The 13,353-nt window shown below is 39.3% G+C and overlaps 1 protein-coding gene across 4 annotated transcripts in view; it reads right to left on the bottom strand.

Moving 5' to 3' along the window:
• Positions 1-13,353, bottom strand: part of EFHC1 (EF-hand domain containing 1) — a 59,853-nt gene that overhangs the window by 34,661 nt on the left and 11,839 nt on the right. For 3 of the 4 annotated variants that reach the window (XM_082346251.1, XM_082346252.1, XM_082346253.1), the window contains 3 exons: positions 8,094-8,381; positions 3,499-3,648; positions 2,152-2,344 (listed from right to left, as the gene is read on the bottom strand). In XM_082346251.1, coding sequence (XP_082202377.1) covers positions 2,152-2,344; positions 3,499-3,648; positions 8,094-8,381 — 631 coding nt within the window. Of the gene's footprint in view, positions 1-2,151; positions 2,345-3,498; positions 3,649-8,093; positions 8,382-10,227; positions 10,329-13,353 lie in introns of all 4 variants that reach the window. The other variant, XM_082346254.1, reaches the window with a different exon arrangement.

Below are 13,353 nucleotides of genomic sequence, written 5' to 3'. Positions count from 1 at the left end.
CAGCTCTCCCGCAAAGCCTTTAGTCTTTCTAGCTCACACCTCTTCTTCTGAGCTTTGTCTACATGACATAACTGGTTAGCAATCAGATAATCTGGAGCACCTGTGTTACTGTTTAAGCGCTTTGAGTATTTATATGACTTGTCTCCCCAGCCGCCAGAAGTGACTGAAGGGCAGGGATTCTAGGTCTGGGAGTAACATTTTCATTTTATCCTCCACAGCACAGCACTTAGCACATGACGTAGTTCCCATAGCAGATATTTAACTCTTGTTTAACTGAATTCAATAAAAATTATCCATTGGCTTAATGCCCCTGGGAGTCAGTCAGACACTTTAACACCGTGGTTCCAGTTAAAGGAATTATTTAGCTGATGGAAGCTTAGCCTTTTCTGTCTGCAAGACTAACAATAACTTTCACAAAAAGATATATGTCCTACCTTTTCAAAGGACCCTACATAGGTCACCAGGCTGCCTTTCCATCTACCCCTGCTGAAAATTGTTAAAATTTGGGAAGTTATAGATGAGGATGATTACATATTGAAAAGTCTAAACATAGGCCATAATGGTAAGGCACATTGATAAGGCAGACACAAACATGGAACCTGAGAGTTCAAGAGATTTAGTGACACTTTTTTCATGCCACCCTGAATACATCCCCATTCTTCTTCTTAATCATAACCCTGACGTTTGTCAGCTCCAGATGGCAGGCATTGCAGGCTCATTTAAGCATTCTGGAAGGCCAAAATTAGTATATTAGTCCCAGTGTCACAGAGCTCTAAGAGGGTTCTATGGGAGCTAAGTAGAAGAAACACGGCAGGCAGCAGCCGGACTAAGTTGAACTAGGGCATGGATCCAGTTATCGCTATTTGAGAATGTAAACTGTGTTAGCAATTATTCTCATTTCTCAAAAAAAGAGGTGTTTAATGTTGTCTCTTAATTTAAAAATGATGACAATTTTTACTCCCTTTTATCCTTTTCCCCAATCTCATTCTCCTCTGCCTCACATGCAACCATGCTAATGAGCAGCTTTCTGATTATATGCATATTTACACTGTTTTGTGTGCATTTTACTTCTGTAAATGGTATTGCGTTATACATCTCCTTTTACTTTTTTTCTACACAGCACTATGCATTTAAGATGCATCCATTTGCTTTCTTGTACATTTTGCTTCTAACTATTACATATTTATCAAGATATACCTTCACCACATTCTGATTATCTACTCTCCCAGTGATGGAAATCTCCACCTCCTTGCCCCCAAATAACTCTGCATTTTTAAAAAACACTGCAGACCAAGCAATACATGTGGGTAGGTTGGATTTAGCTTTCAGACTGCCAATTTGTTTATAACCTCTAAGCCAAATCTCTTGCTCAATACCTGGAATTTCTTATCTCTTAGTTCCAAAAAATAGAGTTAAAAAAAAACCAAAAAAAAAAACAAAGTATTTATTACAGAGTTCTGTCAGCCATCCAAACATTGGTCATTACATGTGACCAAGATGACACTTTTGTAAGAGAAAATTCTTCAACTATTAAGTCAATAACTAAAGCAAATCTACTTATTCCAGAGAAGCAGTGACAGACAGCCTGTCTCAGCTGCATTTTGTTTGCATTCTCACACTCCAATTGATAAGGTTATTTAATACCAGCAAAGAAAGACCAAGGGGTTGATACAATGGGGATCCACCTTTATGAACCACAGACATGCCTTTTCCCATCTGAAGTTATCCCACATAGAAACTTCCTGATTAGGAAGTGGTTGAGGTGAGAAGCAAAGTCTGAAAAGCACATAAGGAAATGGTACGCTATATCTCTGAATGAAAACAAGCTTGTTTTAGAAATGCATTAAAAATCTGACATGAAATTGCTTCAGCTCAGAAGCCTTGCTCTGCCACACTTTAAACAAATCTTCCACTGCTGTTTTGGTTTTGTTCCCTTGATCTTGGTATCAGTCATCTCTGCCAGACCATTTGAGATACAAGCTTGGACTGAGGGGCCAGTAAAGGAGGGAAGTTATGGGAAAGCCGCTTTTTGAGTACCTACGAGAACACAGCAAGCACCTCCCAAGTGTAAAGGGAATGACCACACTGATTAACTCCTTTGAGATCCAGGAAAGGTCCCAATTAACAGAGGATAAACTGAATCACACATACTTGCATTCTCCACCAAAACCTTGGGCATGCGCTGGCGGCTCATGAGGAGTGGGAAGGGATCTCGCCCATCATTCCGTTCGTGGACCTCTCGAATTTCCACTGTATCATCCATAAGATAGTAATGAATGATGTAGGTCCGACATTCACCAAACATGCTGTCTGTATCATCCCAGATCGCATAGAATCGAAGAACCTTTGAGGAACCCAGAGCAGTGACTTAAGTAAAAATTCTACAGGTGGAGAGTTTAACTTAGCTGCTTTGGCATTTCTGTATCAGACAATGATGAAAAGATTAACCAGAAAGACTATGACATAATCTCAGATGGTTAAAAACAAAGTATTCACCAAAGATATAAAAACATCTGAAATCATATACCAGATGTCAACAGCTGGAAAGTACTAAATAATAGTCTTATAAGCTTGTGCTGAGAAAGAATGATTCATTTTGATCCAAAATATTAGTCAGTGAAAGAGAAGCTGAATTAAAAGAGCAGTGGGCCCTTTGTTCAGTGCTTTATGCGTATTAATAAAGGTACATGTGAATGGTTTGTATATAATTAGTATGGAAAGAATTTTCATTTATTAATCTTTTTTTTTTTAGTTCTTTCAACTGTTCCTTCTAGTAACAGTATCAACAACACAATCTTTAAATACAAAATAATAACAGACATATGATTGATATAAAGAATGTCCTGAAAAGACCTTGCTAGTGCTAGGTAAAATTTTCTGAACTAAAAGGAATTACATGTCTGAGAGAAAAAAGCAGCAAAGAAACACTGAGGGTGATCTCTCTGTTTTCTCTTTCCCTTTAGTACAGTAAAGGAGAAGACTCAAATACACCAGCCCACAAGGGGAAGATAGGAAGGTTGGAACAGAGCTGGAAAATACCCAGAACATTATGTACTCACACATCAATATAAAATTGAACAAGGAATCATCTGCAATGGGAATGCTGTGAAATTACTAGTTTAACACTAGAAACCTACATATATGCAATAGCTTTGAAATACCCAAATAATTCATTTAAGGTTTCCCAAAGGATTCTTTGACATTAATTCATATTTGAGAAAAGAAGCAGGTGGTTAGAAGTATAAAGCAGGGAGCAGATGTTGCTCAGGAATTGCCTTAAGATTTCAAAGTTTGGTGGAGCTCACAAGACTTAACTCCACAATCATCTTTGAATCTCTGATATGAAACAGGCATTCCTGTACCTCTAACCCCAGAAAGATAGCACTGTATCTGACCAGTTAAATTACAGATGTATGTTTCAAGATACACATCTACCAAAATAACTTGCTAATAAGCAGTGCTGCATTTGGAAACAAGTAAACCTACCAGGTCACTTACTTGTTTGTCAAAGGTGAGAAACTGCTTGAGCTGATCAAAGTCTGTTGGAGTCACATACTTACGAAGAGGCTGTTTCCGGAGTTCAGTGTAAGGATCGAGAGCCATCTTCTCTGGTGGATTTAGTTCAATTCCTTGACTTTCCAAAAATACCTACATAATTCAAAATTAATAATGATTATCTTTCTTGAAGCTTCTCAAAGTAAATATTAAGTGATGCTATAAAAATAAGTATAATAAGAATTTCTAAGCTACTGCCCACCTTAACCATTAGTTTGCAGCTTGAGCATGTCTTAGCAGTACTAAGCCTTTGATTGACCCAGTTCTATAATGCAGATAATAATTGATAATTACCTTAAGTATAAATGGAAGACATGATGGTAAGGTAACTGGCTTCAAATATGAATTCAGATCAATTAGATTTAAGTAGGTGCCCAGGAACAGAGGAAGTACTAGGACTGCTTAGATACATACGTCGTGAACCTAACCATAGTCGGAACAATATGTAATTCAGATCAGGTATGGGGGCAAGCTGCACAATGGCAAAGTTAAGCTGAAATCAAATCCCCAGCTTTCCATCTCATTTAAAACAAATATATGATTAAGTACTTCCCACAAAAAAAAGAAAAGAAAGCATACCCACTGGTTATTTTAGACCAAAAAATATTTCAGCTAAATAGGAAAGATGAATCAAGTGCTCAAATCTCACTAAAAAAAAGTGAAAGCATCTGAACTTGATGTGATCATTGAATTTTATTTTGCTAATTATGAGTAAATAAAATATTTTAAGTCACTATATATTTTAATACAACTTGACAATCCTTCTTAAAAGCACAATAAACTATCTCTTTTGTTGATCAGAAAAGAACAATTTCCTGGGATCTGTTTACATTCTGGAACTGGAAATTAATCTGAAATCTGGGTTTCTTTTGGGAATTGTGTGGTTTGCTTTTGGACAATTCAATAGAAAATATACAGAACTCAGGGCCAAAATACATGGGTTCTAGTATCAGCTCTGCTAACTAGCTTATAATCTTAGTATTTAAAGTTTTATTAGGCAGTCTCCAATATCCTTTCTTTTTAAAAAATTTATTTATTATTATTTTTTTGGCTGTGTTGGGTCTTCATTGCTGCATGCGGGCTTTCTCTAGTTGTGACGAGCGGGGGCTACTCTTCATTGTGGTGCGCAGGCTTCTCACTGCAGTGGCTTCTCTTGTTGTGGAGCACGGGCTCTAGGTGCGCGGGCTTCAGTAGTTGCGGCTCACGGGTTCTAAAGCGCAGGCTCAGTAGCCTGGGCACATAGGCTTAGATGCTCTGTGGCATGTGGGATCTTCCCGGACCAGGGCTCGAACCCGTGTCCCCTGCGTTGGCAGGCAGATTCCTAACCACTGGGCCACCAGGGAAGTCCCTCCAATATCCTTTCAATATTAAAATATTATGATCTCAACATCTATTAAAACTACTGAACTGCAGATGACAATAAAATTCTCCCCTCCCTTGAGATGGCCTACTAGTGTAGCAGGATTATTGATTGAGAAATTTAATGGGTGTTTTACTCCTTTTTGTTGCTTGCAACTGATAACCAGGCCCTTTGTCAACCTTACTTTAGGGATTTCGGCAGGTATGTAGAAGCTTCCTGAAGTTGACTGTTCTTCCCGTCTCTTAGAAAAAGCCTAAACTCTTTGAAGTGATTATTCTAAAGTGTCCCAGGAGGAGGGGTGAGAAGGGAATGTCTTTGAGGGCAAGAAGACAGAAAGGGGGAGATTCCCCCAGACTGGAAAACAGACACAGGTAGGTGGGCCTTAGAAGAGCAAGACTCCCCAGGTCTCTGCAGGGACGCTCGGAGCACAGGTGCAGCCAGTCAGCACAGGTGTTCACAGCCCAGTCTCTTACTCAGCACCAAGCTTCAGGGAGGTGCCCTTGGTCACTGAACAACCTAGGAACCCTGCACAGATGACCCCTTTGGGTCTGGGAGTGCTGCTGCTTACTTGCTATTCTTAGGGCTTAGAATCTTTGGCAAAGCTGAGGGCGAACAGAAACACCAGGCCAGTTGGACTGGAGCTCAATTAGGTCTTAAGTTACTTTAAAAAAACAAAATAACATTTCTTGTGCACCTGTATCTGTGGAGTAGGATTCACATCTGTGACACCAGCGGTAATACTTTAGTGGAGATAATAAATTCTAGCTCTCTGAGTTCTGGAGCTTTATTTTTTAACGTGTTCAGTTCATTCTGTCTCTAGGACCATTTATGTGGAGCCATGAGGAGGGGGTGAGAAGGGATGGTGATGATGATATGTGTGAATGGAGGTGGTTCCTTGTCCAAATCACACTATAAAGCCAGTCTCTTCCTTATCCACTCACAGGTCCAGCTGTAGTGAAAACCATCAAATTAGATAAGATGTGAACAAATCTCAAACTGTTATAGAAGCCAACTTGTAACCTAACAGATCAATTATTGAAAACATAATTCAATCTAATCATCAGTGCCTGAAATACTCAGCTCTTGTCTATCATTAGTAATTAAAATACAGCTGATCCCCATTATTCACAAATTTCTGTATTTACAAATTTGTCCACTTGCTAAAACTTATTTGTAATGAACCCTCGTGGCGCTTTTGTGGTCCTTTACAGCTGTGCACGGAGCAGTGAAAATTCTGAGTTGCCAGCTGAGGCTGAACAACATGAAGTTCTGCCTTCTTGTTTTCAGCTTTCCTGGTGGAAAAGTGTCCTTTTCATGGTCTATTTGGAGCCACTTATTCTCACTTGTGTGCTTTCTGTTGGTGATTTTGCTGTCTGAAATAGCCCCCAAAGAGCAGTGCTGTTTTCTGTTCTCAGTACAAGAAGACTGTGATATGTACTCAGTGCCACTAAACTGTACATCTAAACATGGTTAAAGTGCTAAATTTCAGGTTATGTACATTTTACCACAGAAAAAAAGGCAGTTGTGATGTATCTTAAGGAAAAAATACAAGTGTCAGCTAAGCTTCATTCAGGCATGACTTACAGTGCTATTGGCCATGACCTCAATGTTAATGAATCAACAATATATTTTAAATATGGCATCTGTAAACAGAAAGAACACACAGAACAAGGTAACGTTTTGACCAGAGGCTTGTAGGAACTTAACTCTGTATTTCTCTTAGGAGCAATGGTTCAGTATTTGCTAATTCAGTGTTTGTGGTGACCGCAATGAACATAACTACCATTAATAATGAGAACTGACTGTAACTGGCTTAGATCAATGGCTCAGTGATCAACTTGCAAATGTTCAAACTGTCAGTAAAGACACAATTGTAAAAACAATTGTAATACCTTAAATTTATACATTTCATAATTTTTCACTGTCAGCACAATTCTGGAACTGCCTATGATAAAAAGAACTTCAAAAACCTAAAAAATGAGAGATCAAAACACATTTGAAGGGGACAATATCTCAAAGATGGTCTGGCACCTCCACCTTCTATACGGTTTTCTCGGCAGCCCTGGGGCGACACGGATGCCGTGGCTCATTCCCTCACTGCCCTGAGGTCCTGTCCCTGCACCATCTCATCAGTGAGGCCTTCCCTGACCAGCCTTTACACATCGTGCCCCCTCCAACTCCCATCTCCTTTACTCTCTTCAGTTTCTTCCATAGCTCTTAGCAGCATCTGACATATTATTCATTTGTTTGCTTGTTATTTGTCTCCTCCAACCAGAATGTAATAACCTCCATAAGAGCAAATACTTATACCTGGCACCTAGAACAGTGCCTGGCACACAGCAGGCACTCAGTAAGCATTTGCTAAATAAATTACTAAATGAAAAAAATAAATGAGTGAACTCACAGGAGCTCAGTGCATGGTAAAAATTAATTACATTTGGCATTAGGTCACATGGGATTAAAGGCATAAAAAATTCAGGAACTATACCTTTGCTACTAAAATTTGTTTTAAGTGAAACAAATTTGGAATTGATTTCCTAATACCTACACTTTGTGCTAAAGAAAGCGCTCTCTCTCTCTCGCTTCTTTCTCTCTCTACAATTAAGTATAAGTTATCAAAAAATCCATATTTACGAAATAGAGAAATGGAGGATTTTTCTCACTATAAAAAAGTATTTTCCTTTAAAAATGCTTTTATTCCAGGAATTCTTTAGGTAGCAAGTTTCCCTAGAACAAAGCAAGTATGAGTCATGGAAAAAATACAAATTGTACAAAAAATTTTAGGCTCGTATCTGCTAATAGTGGTAGTGCTATTTTTGTAAACCCAAACTTCAGCTAAATTGCTCAATGCCTCTTCCATATTTCTACCCCATCAAGGGAACTAGCTCCCCTATTCTCTATCTGAACTGGCATGTGAACTGATTTCTTATCAAATGATTCAGCTGTGAAGGGAGTTTAACTTTATTTGAATGGATATGTAGCAATATCATTTTGAAAAAAATGATGTCACTACATAGTGATGGCACATAGGACACAAACAAATGCCAAATTAACCTGCACGATAATCCACTCAGGACAGATGATCAGTGCCCTCCTCTTACCCTAACAAGTGACATGTATCCTTGCGTAGATTAGAATAATGCCTCAGCACCACAGCTTCCAAAAACATATACTATACCTGTGTGAACTTGTCGCAGTCAACAATGCGGAAAGTTCTGCCATAAATTGTGATGTTTATTCCTCGGTTTAGGTCTTTCCAATGGTAATGGTCTCCCCGGTCATTCTTGGCTAGGCGCTGTCGTTTGATTAACTTGCCTTGAGGGATCCCGGAGTTTTCCACAACAGGCTCTATGACAGACATGCTGTCATCTTCCAGATAGTAGTAAATGTTCACTCGGCGGATCCTGTAACGTTCCTCAGTTGACAGAGGAACATCTTCTTGGAAATAGGCATCAAATTTCAGCACCTGTAATACAAAAGGGAGGGAAAAATGGTGTATTAGTGTCTCATCCAAAAATACCAAGTACCTTCCTGTGCCGAGAACCACTCAGGGAGATTCGAATACTCATCACTCCCATCTTCTAAGTCAAGGGTTGCCAAACTACGATCATGGGACAAACCTACCCCTGCCACCTGTTTTTGTATAACCTGCAAGCTAAGAATGTTTTCATATTTAAATGGTTGAAAAATCAAAAGAAGAATAAAATTTCAAAACACATGGAAACTATACGAAATAGTTAACACGTAATTGCTAATGGTTGCTTTCCCATTATGAGGGCAGAGCTGAGTAGCTGGGCTGCTGCTATGGACTGAACTGTCTCCCACCCCCACAATACTCATATGTTGGAACCCTAACCCCCAACGTGACTGTATTTGGAAATAGGGTCTTTAGGAGGTAATTTGGATTAAATGAGCCCTAAGGGTGGGGCCCTAATCCAACAGAACCAGTGGCTTTGTAAGAAGAGGAAGAGAGCTCTCCCCTCTCTTAGCCCACAGGCACTGAGGAATGGCCACGTGAGGACACAGCAAGAAGGCATCTCTCTGGAAGCCAGGAAGAGAGCCTTCACCAGAAACCAAATCAGCAGGAGTCCTGATCTTGGACTTGAAGCCTCCAGAACTGTGAGAAAATTAATTTCTATTGTTTAAGTCACCTGTCTGTCTGTATTTTATTATGGCAGCTCAAGCAGACAAAGACAGCTGCAAAGCCCAAAATATTTATTATTTGGCTCTTCACAGAAAAAGCTTGCTGACCTCTGCTCTAAATACTCAAACTACATGTAGACTGTTTATTAACACGTTCCTTGACAAGATGGCTTAAAGACCTTACTTAACTCTACTAGCTTTACTTCAATGTCAAAAATCCCTCTTAGAATTTCTGGAAAGAATAAGAGACTATGACTTTTGGTTTCAAAATGAAAATGAAGTCTCCAGTCCATTTCTTTAGGAGTGCAGTCCCTTGTAAATGCACATTAATGACATATTCATTCTTAGAGACTTTATATGAATGACTCTCAAATCAACAATCCACCATAGACTCTTGGGTGGCGTGTCAATACCCTCATTGCGCTCAGAAACATCTATCCTAGACGAAGCAAATCCTAGGTCCTCTGGGAGCATCAGCAACAGTGTAAAGTCAAAATGACACATCTACTGTACATTTGAGAAAACATTTTAAAATAATATAAAAAGCTTATGTTGGGAATTCCCTGGTGGTCCAGTGGTTAGGAGTCTGCGCTTTCACTGACAAGGATGCCGGTTCGAGCCCTGGTCTGGGCACTAAGATCCCACAAGTGGCACGGCGTGGCCACAAAAAAAAAAAAGCTTATGTTGACATGCGTTGGGATTTAAAAATTTCTATAATTCTATTTTTCATACTTCTTTTCAGGGCAAGAACGTATTAGAAAGATGCTTCAGGGAGGCAAGAGTGTTAACCCAAACCTCTACTAGAGTAAGAGGAACAAACCAAGGAGACTCTTTAGTGAAGACAATTATGGTTCAATGGATGGGAAGATGACATTATACATTTATAATGTCTGCTGTGGAAGAACAAGATAAAAAGCAAAAGAGAACGGGCAGTTGCATAGGAGAAATATGAATATAATGGAGTCAAGACCTTAAAACTCATAATAAAAAGATGAGATGGATGAATGTAATGGAATGTTTAAAGGAGAAAAATCATACGGTAAAAGCAAAAGACAAAGATCCTTTTAAAGTAACATTTTACAACAGTTGCAAAGAATTGAAAGAGGACATGATCAGTAATTCACGTGCGAAATGGTCTGTACCTGAGCCACAGGCTTACACAGATTTACCTGAGAAGACAACTCTGTAGCACAGACGGTGAGCTGGATTTTAGACTTCCTGAATTCAGCACGCACAGTTACTGTGGCAGGAGGCAACCTGAGACGCAGGGCTGGGTTTTGGGAAAGAAGTCAGTGTTAGAGGAGGATCAGGATGACTCAACATTCTGACCTGAGCAACCGAGAAGATGGAACCGCTATCAGCCTGATACGGAGCAGAACGCAGTGGAGCAGGCCTGGGGGGTGGGAACAAAATTAGGCGTTCGGTTTTGAACACGTTTAGTTTCAGATATCCACTGAACATTCACGAGGAGATGGCAGATAGGCAGTTACACGTAGAATTCAGGACACAATTCACTGTGTAAAGCAGGGGTCCCCAACCCCCGGGCCGCACAGCAGGACACGAGTGGCTGGCGGGCAAGTGAAACTTCATCCGTATGTACAGCTGCTCCCCATCGATCGCATTACCACCTGAGCTCCGCCTCCTGTCAGCAGAATTATTTCATCACATACTACAATGTAATAATAATAGAAATAAAGTGCACAATAAATGTAATGCGCTTGAATCATCCCAAAACCTTTCCCCGCCCCTCCCCCCGGGTCCGTGGAAAAACTGTCTTCCACAAAACCAGTCTGAGGTGCCAAAAAGGTTGGGGACCGCTTGTGTAAAGGACATTTCAAGGCATGGGTCTGGACCAAAGAAGTGAGCATAGACAAAGAAGAAGACCAAAGATTGAAGCTTGGGGCACTCCCAGTTTCCTATGCCATCTGTTTTCTAAGATGGAGGGGATGAAAATACCTTTGGCAACAGGAACCCGGCCTCAGAATGGGAGGCAGGGAAAAGATACACACACGTTTTAAAGGCTCAAATAATCAGAATTTTTTGCATTCTGTTTTTTAAAATGTTAATGACAATGAGTTATTTAAAAACAAACCTTATAGAATTATGCCATGTGATCAGTACAAATGAATCCTAATCTCCTATCTTCGTACATTTACAGTAGTGAATTGTAACCACATGATCATTTTGTAAAATCCAAAACATTCCTTTTGAAGCAAACAAAAATTAAATAATGCAAAATTAAATAATGCACAGTTAAGTGTTTGCTTTATATTCATTTCAGTACATTCAGATTGTGCAGGGGAAAGACGTAACTGACCATGTGTATATGGTATATTTGGTATTTATTGAAGAAACTGACTATTCAGTTAACTAGGACACTAAATTCTTAAGTACTCGGTTATTTGGGAGTTTGTTTTCTGACATAAACTGTAAGTGGTAAAAATTTTACCCATTAAAAAAAAACCCTAGAAGTTTTTTTCTGTCTGTACATTTATCTCTGATTTTTTAATATGAATCAGTTTGTGCAATAAAGTACTTGGGTTTCCTCTGGCATATGATCTATACATATGGCTAAAACTACATGTTTTCACCATGTAAGTCATATTACAGAGAGCCAGACCAACATGTGAAGACTCAGGAAAAAATACTCTAACCCTGAATGTACTTATTTATTCAACTGTTAATCAAAAAGGCACTTAGCTACTTATTAAGAACAGAATTAAGAGTTCTGTGCTCCACCCAGAAAGAAATGACTGGAAAAGAGTTAATCTAGGAAAACTGTTTAGCAAGTAGTTAAGATAACATTAGCTTTCCCAGGTAGAATAAGAAGGAAATATATTATGTAAAAAGGAAGGAAAAAGTAATATTTAGATACTGTGTTTAAAAATTTATTTTTCATGGAATTTTACAGCTGGATAGATTCCTACATGTATTCTAACTAATTATATAGATGAAGACACTAAATACTGAGACTCCTCAAGGTGCCAACACAACACCCAGAATTAGAATCCAAGTCTCCTAACTCCCAGGAAGTGCTCAGAATGCCCCCAAAAAACTTGGAACTATTCGCAATGATGTCAAATTGATGGGGAAGATGCTGAATATTTTCATATCACATACAATTATAAAAAGCCTAGCTACACTTTTTTTATTATTTTTTATTTTACTCTATTATATCTGTGCATTGCATGCTCAGCTTGCCAATTTTCAGCAGTGACATAAATATGTTAATTTTATTTGTTAAAAATGATTCATCTCATTTTTTTCAACTAATATTTATTGAGTACCAATCACAGAATAGACCAGATGAGTCCTTGCACTAATGAAGTATACACTCAAGTAGGACAGAGAAACACTAAACAAACCAGCAATACAAACTGTAATATACTACTGTGAAGGAAACAAAGAAAAAAATGATAGAGAAAAATACGGAGGGACCACCTTAGCATAGTGGCCAGAAAAAGCTTCATAGTAAGTCACACTGAAGGATGAGATGGAGTGAGCTGCTTAAGAGCAGAGGGAAAGCTATTCCAGGTAGTGGGAACAGCACGTGCAAAGGTCCTGGGGTGGTGTATTACAATCTCAAGAAAATAAGGAAATAAATCTAGTGGGACTGAAACACAGTGGGTGAGGAAAAGAGAGGCCCAGGAAAAGGCTGCAGAAACAGCAGGGAGGGCCAGGTCTCATGGTGACTGCAAGGGACCTGTACAGTTGTACATATGATGAGAAAGCCACGGAGAAGTATTTAGGTCAGTACGTGACATGTTCTGATATTTATTTATTTATTTATTTATTTATTTATTATTATTTTTTTTAAATTTATTTATTTATTTTATTTTATTTTTGGCTGTGTTGGGTCTTCGTTTCTGTGCGAGGGCTTTCTCTAGTTGCGGCGAGTGGGGGCCATTCTTCATCGCGGTGCGCGGGCCTCTCACTATCGCGGCCTCTCTTGTTGAGGAGCACGGGCTCCAGACGCGCAGGCTCAGTAATTGTGGCTCACGGGCCTAGTTGCTCCGCGGCATGTGGGATCTTCCCAGACCAGGGCTCGAACCCGTGTCCCCTGCATTGGCAGGCAGATTCTCAACCATTGCGCCACCAGGGAAGCCCCTGATATTTATTTTTAAAAGATAGGCTTGGCTGTTCTGTGGAAAATGAATTAATGGTAATAGTGGAGTTGGAAATATGTAAATGGATTAGTTATATATTTTAGAGACAGAAATGACAGAGCTTGATGATAAGATTGGATGTGGGTTTTGAGGGAAAAGAAGAGTCAAGGATGACTTTCAGGAGGGGGT

This window comes from Balaenoptera borealis, assembly GCF_965194805.1.
Source record: "Balaenoptera borealis genome assembly, chromosome: 12".
Lineage (NCBI taxonomy): Eukaryota > Metazoa > Chordata > Mammalia > Artiodactyla > Balaenopteridae > Balaenoptera > Balaenoptera borealis.
This window is presented reverse-complemented; position numbering and strand designations above follow the sequence as displayed.